Consider the following 15,622-nt stretch of genomic DNA (forward strand, 5'->3'; position numbering starts at 1 on the left):
TGGGGCTAAGACAAACCCAAACATTTCAACATTTCATTTAAATGTCATTCAGTGTAAACAAAATCAAATACAATTAATATGAAAACTGTTCAATTTTGCTCTTTTATCGCATGAAAAAATTAAATTTGCCCACAATTTGGGGGGAAAGGAGCCAACGTTTTAAGGGCAAGATGCAGCCTGGGGTCTCAGATTATGCCCCTCTTCCACAGTTGATAGAGCTAAATTAGTCCTGTCTTAGGAACTGAACATCTTTACATCTGGAGAATGCAAACCTAATTCTCCTCATCTCTATTCTACTTACAGAATGTCCTGTTGATCTGCCTCAGCACAATGGGAATTAAAACTTCAGTGGTTCTCCCAAATATCAGCGATACCTTCTTTGCCAGACTGAATTTAACAGACTTGGTTCTGTTATGAGTTCCTTACCAAATTAAGTTGTTTCTTAATGAGCTAGTTTCCAAATCCAAGAGAAGAGACTAGCCATTTAATGCTTTTGGATGCAAGCAGTTTTGTTCTGTTGAAGTCAGTGGTTTAAATCCAGGTGGTGTTTTGAAGCATCTGCCAAGACCATTTTGTTAGCTACAAATATTGCAATTTCAATATCCCTTCGTTCCTTCTCATGTAATAATTGAAGATTACAAAGCTTAAATCTTTATTTTGGTTTTGATCAGAAGAGAATTGTGTACATTCCACATGGAAAAGTAATGTCTAAGATTTCTTAAATGATTCGGGGAAGCTGACCACAGATATTTCGTGGGAGAGATGAATATATGTAGAAATATTAACTGATGGGTTTGCAAGCTGCAATCAGAAGTGTATATCTTTGGCAGCCATTGGAAATTCTGCCTAAATATGATTCAAGTACTGATCAGTCAGTAGGAACTGCTGTATTACCATTCCACTTCATGTGGACTTTTGCTTGCTAGATAGTGAAATGTTGCCTTCTTTTAAGATGTTGTTTAATAAGTTTGTTTATTAAATTCCAGTTAGAGCATTCATTTTTAGTACTCAGTTTTGAGGAAGAGTTATAAAATTATCTCACGGTCATACTTTTTGTTCTGTACTGGGTAGAGTCTTCTTCCTTATTGAGTACACTTGGATATGGAAGATGAATCATCCAGCAAGTATCAGAGTAAAAGAACTTGAAAAGATGGAGGCCGAACTTCCATCTCAATAAAGAGAGTCCTAGAATCCAGATTCAAAGATCAATACACATGGGGTCCCACACAGAAACAGGAAACAATATATCCTAGACACAGGCAACATGCCAGTGAGTAGACATTGTTCTAGCAACTAACTTTCTGAAACTGAGGGATTTATATCAGAATCTTCTGGGTCCCTCCTGGAGCATGTAATGTTCAGCTAATGATCTGGTGACTTCTACTCATAGGAAATATAACCTTTCCCCTTTTATGTAAACATTGCATTGCCTAGCCCACAATGGAACCAGTAGAACCTATTGTTTACGTTCCCCTGAGATTCACATTTTTTTCAGAATTAGAAGTGAGAACCTGCAGGTACAAGAAGGCTTTCAGAAGTAACTGTTTCTCTTAGTTAAGAAATAGCTAAGGAAATTCTAGTTCTTGCTTTAATTAGAAGGCTTCTGCAGAGCAGTATCCAGGTAATGTTGAGGCTGTGTCTATACAGTATTAAATTCAGTTTGCTAAGGAAAATACGTTAATAATTTTATACTTGTGACCAGCAATGTAGTTATTGCTAGTATAAACTGTGGATTGAAATTCCATTCCCTTGCTTCTTTATAACATTCTTTAATAGGTCACAAACCATAGGAATGCTCAGTTATGCAAATTCCATATGCCCACCAGAATATTTATGGCAGCTCCCTTTCAGTACCTTTCCCAAAGGAATTCGATCAGCTGCTTTTTAAGAACTTAAGCATTTTTAAAACTGAGTGGTGTTTGAATGCACTGAATGCTGAGATGAATGCTAAAAACAGATTCTTGGACGCATTGATAGGTCAAACGTGTGCCATATTCAACATAATCTTATTCTGCATCTTTCAGAAAACTGTGGAATGTATTTTCCTGAAGTGAAAAGCAACCCAGAAAAATATATACAGTCCTGTCCTGATTCTGTCAAAAAATGGTTAAGAAGATTGAAGGACAGTGGAAAGATTCTGTTATTAATTACTAGCTCTCATTGCGACTACTGCAGACTGTTATGCGAGTACACCTTAGGGTAAGTGTAATGATTCCACAGAACGTTGTGTTATTTCAGATTTCTCTTGCCTGCTGGTAGTATAGCAGTGTCAGTTAAAAACAGTTCATGATAGTGAAATGTTTCTTCCCACATGCTGGGTTAGTCATTTGAAGCATTCCTCCAAATCTCTCAACCTGAGTAAGGATGGCTGGAAGCCACTAACAATATTACCTGAAGTTCTTACTTCTCATTGTTGAGAGAGAGAGAGAGAGAGAGATTGATACAAATCAGTCCAATAATTAAGCCAAAACCTTTTCTTCCAAATGATGAAAAGTTTTAGAATGGGATGATTATGGTAAATTGATATCAAGTTCTGTTATACTTCAATACGAAATATGAATTTTAAAACCAGATTACTTGTTCCTTTCCATGTAAGTCCAACTTAAATCAGTAGAACAAACACCTAAGAAGGATGCACAGGACAGTAGCTTCACTCCTGCTGTATTAGTAATCTGAGCAACATTTAATGTTTGAACTAGTTTGCTGGCCTTCCATTGCAACTCCCAGTTAAATTCATGAGCAGATTCAGCTGAAATAGAGTAGAAAGGCCTTGTAGAACATATTTTGCTTCCTTTTTCCACACTTCTGAATTTTTGTGCACAGAATACTGGAAGTCCCCAGTACTGGTAATCCCCAAAGAATTTGTAGCTCTAAGAGCAGTTGTAACTGCAAAATCTGCCATCCCTGTACATACATCATTTCTGATTAGAAGCATCATAGACCGCATATTGCACAGTATTGTCAGGCATCCTCAGGACCAGTCTAGAAAGTACGAATGACATGAGGGCTTGAATCCTGTCTGCAGTTATTTGGCTGGAATACCTACTGGCTTATTTCAACGGGGTTTATTTCTGTTTTGGAAGTTTGCATTTGTGTTTGATTGATTGAATGATTGATTGATTGATTGATTGATTGATTGATTGATTTGATTTGTATGGCCGCCCATCTCACCTAAGTGGCTCTTTTGATATTCTTTTTAATGTATTTTTTGTGGCTTGTCATTAGCCACCCAGGGTTATGTATTTAAGATGGGTGGCCACATAAAATTTCTAGGTAAATAAATAAATGTGTAAGTTTGTGTTATGAATTATATCAAAGTAAGAAAATATCTCCACCTTTGGCAGATTGCTTTTTCACATATTTTTCACAGCTCCAACTACTGGGCTATTTATTAACTGCATGCAGATAACCCGTGTAAGATGTATCTACGTACATATAGCCTTTAGCTGGATTAGTGATTTATATTGTCACAGTTTTCACCAAGAGAAACAATAATTGAAATGATGTTTGTGCTTTCTCAGACAGATGAAAATATCAATGTAATTTGTTGTTATTGTTGTTGTAGGAATGATTTTACAGACCTTTTTGACATTATCATCACAAATGCCCTGAAACCTGGTTTCTTTTCTCAGACACCAAATCAAAGACCTTTCCGGACTCTGGGTAAGCTAGAATTAAATATTTAAGCTAATTTAGGATATGAGCAGTTCAGGTTTATGGCAATAGGCATGATAATAGGGTTTTTTTGTTTTGTTTTGTTTTAATTGTTCTCCCTGGTAAAAAAAAAAAAATTCAAGTGGAAAAATGGTAAAGATAGCAAAGATGAAAAAGCAAGATGTTAAGGCATGAATAATTGGTGTGCAAAAAAAGGAAGCAGAAAACATCCTTGAAAAATTCTTACAATTTCAAAATGATGGGCTATGAAGTTGATAAAATAAAACTGATTAATCTTTTTTTTTATTTTTTTAATTACAAAAAAAGGAAAAAATACATAAAAGTGCTTTTCACAAAAAAAGTGAAAAAATACAACCATAAATAGTTAATATATCATTATAATAGTAGACAATTCCATATATATATGGAATATATATATATTTATATATATATACACACACACACATATATAATACAAATATTATTCTAGTACATATATATTTCTAATAGAGTTATATGACTATCCTTTCTTTTTTTAACCCAGCGTATTTTGTATAAATGAGTGCCATATTTCATTATACTTGTCCAAGTAGCAAGAAAAAAAAAACTGGTTAATTTTTAAAGTGCCATGAGATTTGTTTTTCTAATTAACTAGTACTTAAGTATGCTACATGTCCTTAATTGGAAGACTCTTCCAGATTTTAATGCCATAATTATCCCTTTTCATAAGTGGGTTCAAGCATGCTGGTTCCATCTGTGCATTGCCCACCAGATGTAAAAGCTCTATAATGAAGGCCTATCTGGAGAATTTTCACGGGGATTAGAAGTGCTGACTTTCCAAAATCCTCCGTTACATAGAATATCTCCATGAGTAGAGTTCTGTTTCAGGCAGTTGCCCTATAACACAATGACTTGTTTAAGTGCTGACCCTGCCTGAAGAAGACTACTAAAGATACTCCATCTCAGGACAGAATTGTCTTGGTGCTGATTCATTATATACTTAAACATTACACATTACATACAGATGCAGTAGATGATATTTTCCTGACTATCGTATCTGGTTTCTTTTAATATATGAACCTGTAAATACATGTTCGGTGCATTCACACTTAGCATTTAACATTTAAAATAACTTGTCTGTACACCTCCCTCTCCCCAAATGCTAATGTGTGCATAGCCCTTAAGAATTTTTTAATTCCTAAGAATAACAGCAAAACTGCCTAGGGCTTTGCCTTCAGATACAAATAGCGTCCTCTGTTTAGAAATATTGTAAATTAGCAGAAGTTCAAAAAGGGGGAAACTAGAAACCAAATAGTATTTTTCTTTTTCTCTTCCTTTTTTTATTGTACTTTAATGATTGTCAAATTTGCCTTGTTCAACCTTTTTTTTTCAACATGCACAAATAATATTAAGTATTAATATAGCAGAGACTTTAATACTAAGTAATCAGCTTAAGACAGAAACCTTTATTGTACAATAGATACAAGTATCAAATTGAAGAATTTAAAAGTTATATTCAATTCTGGATGAAAAAGCTAAATAATCTTATGCTCATTAACACTGACACTTTAAATACTACAAATACACATTAATACTGATATAATATTTCTACCTTTTTAAAATTCAATGGTCTAAGTTATCTAAACATTAGAATGTTAATAATCTTTAGTCAATACTATATAAATCCCACTGTATGGAAATAATACAATGTATTAAGTTTCACAAAAATATAATAACATTATTATTTTAAAAAAGAAAATAAATAGAGCAATCTGACACAAACAGTGGATTGTTGACAATATAATTGTGGACTGCTTATGTAAACTTTTGAATAGTGTATATAAGTTATTGGCTTCTGATCCATATTGGCTGTTGAGTCTTCAGATAAAAAAAAATCACAAAAGCTGAAATCCAGAAGAGAGGTTTTTGGAAATTAACAACAATCACTTGGCCTTAAAAATCCAAATTAGTTTACAGGATGTCCATGAAAAACACCATAAAGCATTACAAATCAATTTTAATTACCTTTCAACTCCATATATTTCATGAAAAAAGCCACAACACTCTTGCATAAACAAATGCGGCAGTCTTTAAGGTGCCTCTTTGTTGTTATATTTAATAACCAAGAAATACAAACAGTACCACTATAATTCCAGTAAACCCAAATATTGCCAGTCCTCTTCAAACTATGATATTCTATTGATTTTAGTACGATTTTGTTAAGGCTTAGGGTTCACGTTAAAGGGAAGGTTATACATCTGTAAAATGAAATATTTATCTTGGGCTGATTCAGTTTCCTTCTCAGACACAGTTGCAAGGCCCTGATTTCGGATCAGGACGCATGCTCCTGATTGAGAGAAAAATGTAAAGAGTTAGGACAGTAGTTCTGTGGAAACTGATTTTTAGTGAACTTAAAGCTCTAGGTATGTAATATTGGGAAAGTGGGACATTGATGGCAATTTCAAGTTAGATTAGAAACAAGGGAACTCATTCCCAGTTTTTGAAAAATCAGTGCTACATGTTCAGAAATCAGCCCAACACAAGCCATTACAATCTTATATATAATTCCCAACACATCTTAGATTAAATTTACACATTCTTAAACCATGTTTAAGATATCGATTAATATGTCACTATTTCAGGTACTGACTTGCTGTATAAATGGAAGTGTGACTCCATTTAATCTGTCCTTAAAACAAAATATATGTTCCAATTTTCCTTCTAATTTTTCTTATGCACAGAAGCTGTACTTTTGTCTAAAATCATGTTTATTTCAGAGGCGTGCCCATGAAAATATATCTCATTTTGGGCATAAACTCTTCGACATTCAGCTCATTTTTTCTTTGAGTTTGGCACCCTATATAGGAATAGTATTTAAATATAGATCTATAGTATTTCATCTTCTATAGATTAACAACTGGCTATCTATAAATGATTTCTGATGGATTGTCATCATAATAAACATTCTGTTGGGGCGCTTTTAAGCCTTATATGTATTGCTGTATTATTACTTATATATTATGGGAAAAAATAAAAAAATAAACAAGATCTTTAAAAGTTAAGAAACTTCTGAGTAGATATAATATGACCAATGCCAGAATTACATAAAGTTTTAATGCATGCAAACAGGAACTTCATTCTGTTTATGTAGTTGAAACAAAATATTCAGTCATACAGAGCAAAGATATTGGGAATGAGGTGAAAGGCCTGGCAAATTATTAGTTTCTCAATGTATTGTCGAAGGCTTTCACGAAGGCTTTTATTAGTTTCTCAGCTGGAACAATTGTAACAATGTAATATTATGTCAACATGATTTAGACTCAATAAATTAACTTTAAAAAAAACTTGACTGCGGCATAATATTGAGTTAAATGTAACAGAAGAAGACATTAATGAATTTGTACATACTATGGCTTTTCCATGCGTGACCAAGAATACCTTCGATACCAAAATTATTGATATTGGTAGTTTATCACAGTTAGCAGTTTGGTAATTTATCACAGTATTTGATTAATTAGAGTTAGTCCCATAGCCTTCTGATAGGCTAATAATTCCATGGTAATAATTAGAGCTTTAATTGTTTTTTTTCCCCCTCACTTAGGTCTCTAAATATATAAAATATTTTACTGGTATAAACAGAAGTTTAAAAATTCCATATATACTACATGGATTATTTGAATATCTTTTTGTTTTCACTGTGGATCAGATAATTATGGCTAGGAATTTTAGTTATTAGATTGGATTATTATCCCATCTAAATCTGATTCTTGTTCATGGAAAGCATAGCAGGTTTATATGCTGGAGGTTAACTTTGATTATATGTGATAACTGTGAAATCTTCAGCAACAAGAATTTCCTTTCTTTTCAATTGCCCATGGAAGTTGCTCTTGGTTAGATTATTTTTGATACCTTGAACTTTTGTTTCTCTCATTTTATCCCATTTGTCTTCAAATAAGCTCTGAATAGGAATTTCAGTCTCTCCCATTGGAAACTCCAGATAAAACATTAACAATATGGCAGAAGTAGATTGAAAACTTTTGTTTCAGTTCTAAGAAATTGATGGACAGATTTTATGTTGACCACAGATACAGGGAGGATGGGGGGTTCCCAATGTAAAGTCGCTAGCAGGAATAGAATACCACAAGTTGATACAGCAATAATGTACATTTCTAAGGCTGAGTAATGTATTTTGAGATGTTTACAATGGAGTAGTCAGGTGGAAAAAGCTATTTGGAGGGACATGCTTGATTGATACATTAGAACATTATCAAAAATAAATTATGTTTTCTTCAAGTTTATTTGTTTAAATTATATTTATTCTAGCAAATCCCTGAGTGAAACAGAATAAAGGCAAGTATTTCATAAACATGTAGACCATCTTGTCCACTATTGTCAACAGAGACTAGGTACAGCTCTTGGGCTAGCAAGCTCCAAGGGGATAGAAGAAAGTAATTCTAGCTGGATCACTGATCCATATAGAACTTAAACTCAGTTAAATAAGTTGTAAATCAAGATTGTTCCTTTAATTCATAAAAAGCCAGGGTGGTATAGTAGTTGAGGTGTTGGACTAGAACCAGAGACATTCAGGTTCAAGTCCCATCCTCAGTCATGGGAACCCACTGGGTGACTTTGGCCCAGTCACTTTCTCTCAGCCCAGCATACCCCAGAGGGTTGCTGGAGAGAAAAATTGAGGGAAGGAGTGAAGTTCAAGTTGCCTTGAGCTCCTGGAGAAAAGGCACAATATAAATAACAAAAAATAAAAGCTTCCTCTCATTGTAGGAAGGACTGAAATCCAATAGAGGCTCCCACTGGAGGAAGGGTGAATAGGTAGAAGTTATTCCCTCTGCAGCTTTGCATACATCTCGCACACTGTTTCAGATGACTTCTTAACTTTTGGAATAGTTTCTAAGATAATGCAGGGGCGGAAATCAATAAACATCTCTTCCCTCTCTTTCCTTAACAGACCCATCCCAAGAACAGTGTTCTATTCATTGGGACATAGGTTCCAACTTACCATATTTAGTCTCTACATTTCTCTATCATATTCTGCCAGCAATTCCTCCATTTAGAAATCTAAGTACCAAAAGCCTTTCACACAAAAAAGATATAAACAGCTTGTGTCTCTGCTGTGTTTGATATTAAATGTGACATTCAGCATCAAAGCAATAAGAAAGTTATGCAAAATCCATTTAGAAAATGTTGTTTCTTCCAAAGGCACAATATTCTTTCTTGAGGAATGAGTAGGTTTCTAGCTTATTCAACCAAGTGTTCCTAAAATAAATGTTCCATTGAAGAAACAAAGGACCTCACGTGAAAATGCCACAGTATCAAATATTCATTATAATCAACTTCTGGATTTATTTAGAATTCGGATTACATTAGTGCTTATTACTGGTTTTGTGTTTTAGCAGAGAAACATGCATTATTTCGAAGCCATGCTGTTTCTGCTCCATATAGCCAACCAGTTATTTCCATTTTCTAGGGCAGCCACACATTTTTTCAACTATATACTAAGATATATGAATATGGCATATATCATGCAAGTACAAATTTTAGAGAACCAATATATCTAGCTTACTTTATAAAAGAGCTGTGGGCAAGATGGGAGAACAAATCAGACTTGATACTGTAAGTAGAAAGACTGACATTTTGCTTCACAACCCAAGAAAAATCTGCCCCACCACCTATGAAAATTATTTGTCCTGAGAACAAAGTTGCTGTTTGTTCTAACATCAGAACAAATGGTGCTGCATTAACCAAAGCATTGCATTCAGATGATGAGAAGTAACACTTCTATGGAACTTTGCACTGACTAAACCACGTGTGGAGTCTTGGTGTCAGTTCTGCATCCTGCACTTTAAGAGGGATGTGGAGAAGCCAGAGTGGGTTCAGAGTACGGATACAAGGAAGATAAGGAGTCTGAATCCAAGCTCTGTCAGCCATGGTTAAAGGAGCTGGATATCTTTAGCTTGCAAAAAAGAAGGCTAAGGGGAGATGCATATAGCAGTCTACAGATGGTTAAAGTGCTGTCATGCACTAATGAGGGCAGGTCTGATGTCTGCTGAAACTGATCAGTGGACTGACATTAATGGTTCAAGTCGAATATTAGGAGGCATGTTCTGGTGGTAAGAGCTGTTAAGCAGTGGGAGAATGTCCACCACAATGGTGGATTCCCCTTCACTAGAGCTTATTAAATAGGGCCTAGATAGCCTATTATTGGGGATGATTTAGTAAATGCCACTGAACTCAGTGGGGTATGCTTCTGAGTGTTGAGTCCCTAATCTTCCAGATTTGTTTTCATTTCTCTTTATAACAATTATGCATCAGTTTTCATTAAAGAAAAGGCTGTGCAAGATTCCATGTGCTTTTTCATGCATATTTCTCTGACTATGCATATTTCTCTGACTATGCATATTATCATATCTGAGCCTTTCTACAGTTTAGGGAGTATAAATAAGGTAACTCTGCATTCAAATGTGAACAAATGTGTCGATTTCTAATTCTACAAAGAGAGAATGAGCATAGGTAAAACCTCATATTAAGGATTACATTGGGGTGATAACAACAGCAAAATGTAGTTATTTTTCTGTTCTTATCACATCCACTGATAGCCACCCAGCAGCCCTCTTCAAGGTAACCCATTCTTTGCTGGGGTGGGACAACTCACAGGACAATCCACAGGACCATTGTGAATCATACTTTAGGCCACTGTTGCTCAACCTCAGCAACTTTAAGATGTGTAGACTTCAACTTCAACATGGCTGGCTGGAGAATTTGGGGAGTTGAAGTCCACACATCTTAAAGTTGCTGAGGTTGAGAAACACTGCTCTAGGCATTTGGTAGATAGTCACTTTGATTTTTTTGTTACCCCGCCTTTCTTATTTTTATAAATAACTCAAGGCAGCAAACATACCTAATACTCCTTCCTCCTCCTATTTTGCCTACTACAAAACCCCATGAGGTGAGTTGGGCTGAGAGAGAGTGACTGATCCAAAGTCACCCAGCCAGCTTTCATGCCTAAGGCGGGACTAGAATTCACAGTCTCCTGGTTTCTAGTCTGGTGCCTTCACCACTAGACGAAACTGGCTCTCTTTGCTTGGAGTTGGAGTTGCTAGGCATGTCCTGTTGAGGTGATGGAAGCACAAGCTTACCTGAGATGAGTTTGAGTCTATAACTCATGAGGAAGTGGACAGGATTCTCGGGACTATTAACCCAACCATATGTTTATCAGATCTACTCTTAGTTTACTCTTTGAAAAAATGACATAAGTTCTTGGATTGACTTCAGATTGGTAAAGAATCTCTTTTAGTAAGTTGGCCAGGTCTTCCACTTTTGTACTGCAAGAAAGAGCTATATTTGTAAGAAAACCAATAATTTTGTTTAGCTATATATTAGTTTTAGCCAATATGGTCTCCCAGTAAAACAATTTTTGCTGTCCTTGCAGATGAAGAAACTGTGATGCACTTTTAAATTGCTTAGTAAAGGATTCTTTTTCAATCTTTTCTTTCTCCCTCTCCCCCATCCTGGTAAGGATGAATTGTATTAAGTTGGGACATTTTAGGAGTAGAGCAACGTGCTGTTCTAGTCGATGCTAATGTCTGGGGAAGAATTAAGGTTTGCATGCACAGGGTATGTGTAATTCTTTATGAAACCTACATATCTTGCCCAATAAAATTTATTAGAAGTCAAAGAATCAACGGATGGGCAGGTCCCATTCCCTTGATTTATTTGCATAGCACTGTATTGTCCAAACTATTGCTGTGTGGCCAGATCATGGCAGGCCATAGAGCTACCTGTTAAAAAGCCCATAGATAGTCCTTGACTTACGACCATTCATTCAGTAACCATTTGATGTTATGACAGCACTGAACAATGGTAATTACAACTAGTCCTCAGAGTTACGGGCATCCCAGCAGCCCCATGATCACTGGGGAAGTCAGTGGGAAAGCTGGCAGGAAAAGTTGCAAGTCACTAGGGTAAGTCTCCCCCATCCATGCACCCTTCCCAGCATCTCTATACTCGCACCGCATCGGCCATTCATGCACCCCCGCACACCCTCCCTGACCTATGTAGTACCTCTCGGGCATCTGCACCCCCATGCACCCTCCCCAACCCAGCAGCAGCCACTTACCTACCTGCTGGCCTGGGACTTGCAACTTCCTGCCAGCTTCCCCACTGATCTTGGTTGTGGGAAGCTGGCAGGAAGTTGCCTTGCTTAACAACCGTGGGATTCAGTTAGTGACAGCAACACGGATGGGAAAGATTGCCATCACTAAGCAATGCAGTCACACTTTATGACCGCATTGCTTAGTGATGGAAGTTCCCAATTGTTGTCCTAAGTCGAGGACTAGCTGTAATGTTATTCATTTATGAGTTCTAACTAATGCTTCAAACATACTACAGGTAGTGCTCGTTTAGTGACCACAGTTGGGACCGGCAACTTGGTTGTTAAGTGAAGCAGTCACTAAGTGAAACCACAACTGTGATTATGGTCTTACTTCAGCTTTCCTTTGCTTTACAGACCTGTGAAGGTCATAAATGCGAGGATTGGTCAGAAAGTTACTTTTTCAACACTGCCACAACTACAGTCACTAAATGAACCAGTCACTTATCAAGGACTACCTGTAGCTATTTTTTATAGACACATCATCTTGAAATTAATATTCAGCAATTAAGATAGAAAGATGGCAGAACCATTCCCCCTTCAGATCAGAGTGCTCCATTGTTTGAGTCCTAATATTCAGAAAGGCTGTCTTTCCTGTCATTTTTAAAGAACAGTTTTCTTCAGGTTGTAAGCAGTATCAAGGAGCTTGAAACTGGTGCAGGACTCTCAAATTTCCTTTCTACTGAGGTACTGGGAGAGCTTTGGTTCACACAGATTCAAAGCCTTCCATGTTATGCTGATACTATCTTCCCCCGCCAATTCTCTTCTCAACTCTCATAACCTCAGAGCTGCAACATCAGAGAGGTGATTGCTGGGGAACTTTGAACGGCTGTTCCGTTCTGAAAGCGAGTGCTGGTGTGTCAATATGCAGCTGTGTTCTGGCCCCTGGAGTATTGACTGTTCTCATTGGATTACACCTAAAAGTTGTTTTTCCTCTTTAAATATTTCCAAAGTTTCCACAACAAAGTGTTTTAAAATAGCACTCTGTTTGCTGAACAATATAGCTGAATCAATAGAACAAAGACGTGATTGATGTTCCTGAATCAGGCAGAGAAATAAACCAGGAAATAATAAGAATAGCACATCTTTGTCTACATCACCAATGGTTGCTTATGCAAAAAAGAATGAAAGGAAAGCAATTTTCTGCTTAAATGAAGGATTTGAGACTGTTGTTGTTTAGGCTTGCCCTTCCTTTTATCCATTTGATAGAGAACCCCTAAAAAATAGCTGTTTTGTCTGGAAGTAATCCTTGTTCATGTTATAAGAGCTACTTAAAGTCATGACTGGTTTGTGACCAGCTTTATTCCAGGAAAACCAATCAACATACTTTGCATATTGACAGCTTCATTCCTGGGATTCTAGACTACATGTCCCACTCATTTCATGACTGTAGGATGCATTCAGGCTATCAGAGATACATATTACTAATGTAAAGGCGCAGCATTTGTACCTTGTACAAATTTGTAACTTGTTGTATAATCTTAAGGCCCCTTCCTTTAAAGCTTTCTCAAGGAGGCTACAAACATTGTTGGTGACTCAACCAGAAGATGAGAAACACCAAGGCAAACTATAATTTGTGGGAAATGATGTAGGTATCCTTTGGTATATTCTTAGAGTTAAGTCTGTTCAATGCGTCTTTGTATTAGTTATTTCAGAGGAGAGGTTTTTTTTGTTTTTTTTTTTTTTTGCATTTTCACTAAAATAAATAAATTTGCTTTATATTTCAGAGAATGATGAGGAACAAGAGGCTCTCCCAACCCTGGACAAACCTGGCTGGTACTCCCAAGGTAACTCAACCCATTTGTATGAGTTGCTGAAGAAGATGACTGGCAAAGTAGAACCAAAGGTATTTAAAAAGCAGAAGTTAAGGCGTCATAGCAGAGCCTCATAAGAGGACTTTCCCAACAGCAACACAAATTCAACTTATCAGAGACCAGTTTTTCCAAGGAAATAGACCCAGTAGTAAGCTGCAGTAATGACAATTATATAAATGCCACCGGCTAACAGGAAATACAAGCAACCATTCTGCATCATATTCATTTTTAATATTTAATACAAGGTGCATATAGCCTAATTTAATGCATGATTACCTTTAAAGAAATTCCAACTGTGTTTAGTGTATTTTATTCTCAAGTCAGTGTCCATTGGATTGCGACCTTAATTAGTAATTATTAACATATTTTAAGTCATGGATAATAGAAGTTAGTTTGGGATTCACTGGTAGATCCTAGGTGATTTCCAGATGATCCGCAAAGACTGGGCTGAAAGTTCCAATACAGCTATTTATTTATTGGATGCAATTGCTGTGTTTCCTTATTTCCAGGTCGTTTACTTTGGGGATAGCATGCACTCAGATATTTTCTCGGCTCGTCACTATTGTAACTGGGAGACTGTCCTTATCTTAGAAGAGCTCAGAGAGGATAATGCTGTGGTGCCTAAAGAGTCAGGGTCTGAACCCTTAGAGAAGAAAGGAAAGTATGAGGTAAGGATAATCTGGTACAACTCAGCTCTTCCTCCATTATGTGGGGGATGACATAGCACAGAGCCGCTACCAGCAGATTCTCTGGTAGCATTAACATTGTCTGGATCCAAGCCTAATTGCACTCCAAAAGATATTTATCAATGCTTCAGCCCAAATATGACAGATATATGTATTCCAATTCATATCTAGAAGCATTACAGAGCAATGCAATGCAGAGAAACAGCATCCAGCATGGGTTACATTTTCATTTGCAGTTGGAAATGCATTAGAATCAAGCAGCTAATAAATTTGTTTACACATGCAGATCTCCTTCATTCCTTCAGGAAATATACATCTTCGGATAACAGAATAATTTATTTTGCAAAAGCAATAGCCAGGGTACATACTGCTCCTTTTTTCATTCTTCTTTCATTATTAAATCTGCAGACCTGCTGTATTCACTTTCACTAAAGACACAACCAGCTCAAAGCTGTCTTGCACCAACTCTGGTGGGAGCTACATGATAGTATGATAGTTTTATTTTAACAGAGCCAAAACTACTCTTTGTCAGAATGAAGCCAGCACCTCAAATAATAGATACTGGGGGATGTAGGCAGCAACCCCACGCCAGCAAGACTTCCTAACTTGCTGTCTATTCCCAGTATTGGAGAAGTGCTGGATATGGTATAGATTGTCCTAGGTCTCCTAAACAAGCCTTTCACTTCAGTAAGGAAAAGGCACTTCATGTAAGGTAAAAGGTCTTCTCTTGTCCATAGAGTGGAAGCAAGATTCTAATCTGATAATTTAATTTCTGTACCTGAAATTAAGAAGAAGCAGGTGCTGGTTTAGCTCTCATGTCATTGGACATAATATTCTGGGTCAGCCCTGCATTTCAATGGAACCTATATGTACAGTTTCCTGATGGATTGCTGAAAAATTGTTGTCATTAATATTCCATATCCTATGTCTATATGTGTGTGTGTAGCCTCTCATTCTTGACTCCTGGCAACCTTTTTTGGAAGTGTTTTGCTGTTGTCTTCTTCCTAGACTTAAAAGAGAGTGACTGGCCCAAAGTCACCCAGCTGGCTTCACGCCTAAGGCAGGACTAGAACTTAAGGTTTTCCATTCTAGCCTGTGCATTTAATTACTACATGAGGTATATATAGCAAAAAAAAAATTTTATGAACCCTCTCTCAAATCTTAACCATTGTTTTCTTGACAACGATATAGAAGTAATTTGCCGTTGCTGTCAAGGACAGCTAGGTAATGCCATCTGCTGTGATATACACTTGTAGAAAGAGAGAGAGATGTATATATGCATAAACACATATTTGGGACACTAA

At 36.5% G+C, this 15,622-nt stretch overlaps 1 protein-coding gene across 7 annotated transcripts in view; it reads left to right on the forward strand.

The window, feature by feature from the left end:
- NT5DC1 (5'-nucleotidase domain containing 1) overlaps positions 1–15,622 on the forward strand; it is a 94,130-nt gene that overhangs the window by 64,276 nt on the left and 14,232 nt on the right. For 6 of the 7 annotated variants that reach the window (XR_015795954.1, XM_088139726.1, XM_088139719.1 and 3 more), the window contains exons 7-10: positions 2,025–2,199; positions 3,566–3,663; positions 13,546–13,664; positions 14,142–14,300. Coding sequence is in view for 6 of the 7 variants with exons in the window: in XM_088139726.1 (XP_087995852.1) it covers positions 2,025–2,199; positions 3,566–3,663; positions 13,546–13,664; positions 14,142–14,300 (551 nt within the window). In the remaining variant the exon portion in view is untranslated. The remainder of the gene's footprint in view (positions 1–2,024; positions 2,200–3,565; positions 3,664–13,545; positions 13,665–14,141; positions 14,301–15,622) is intronic. The other variant, XM_088139759.1, reaches the window with a different exon arrangement.

This window comes from Python bivittatus, unplaced genomic scaffold, assembly GCF_059951505.1.
Source record: "Python bivittatus isolate LINGU-HERP-01145 unplaced genomic scaffold, Pbiv_v1 ctg000020_np1212, whole genome shotgun sequence".
Lineage (NCBI taxonomy): Eukaryota > Metazoa > Chordata > Lepidosauria > Squamata > Pythonidae > Python > Python bivittatus.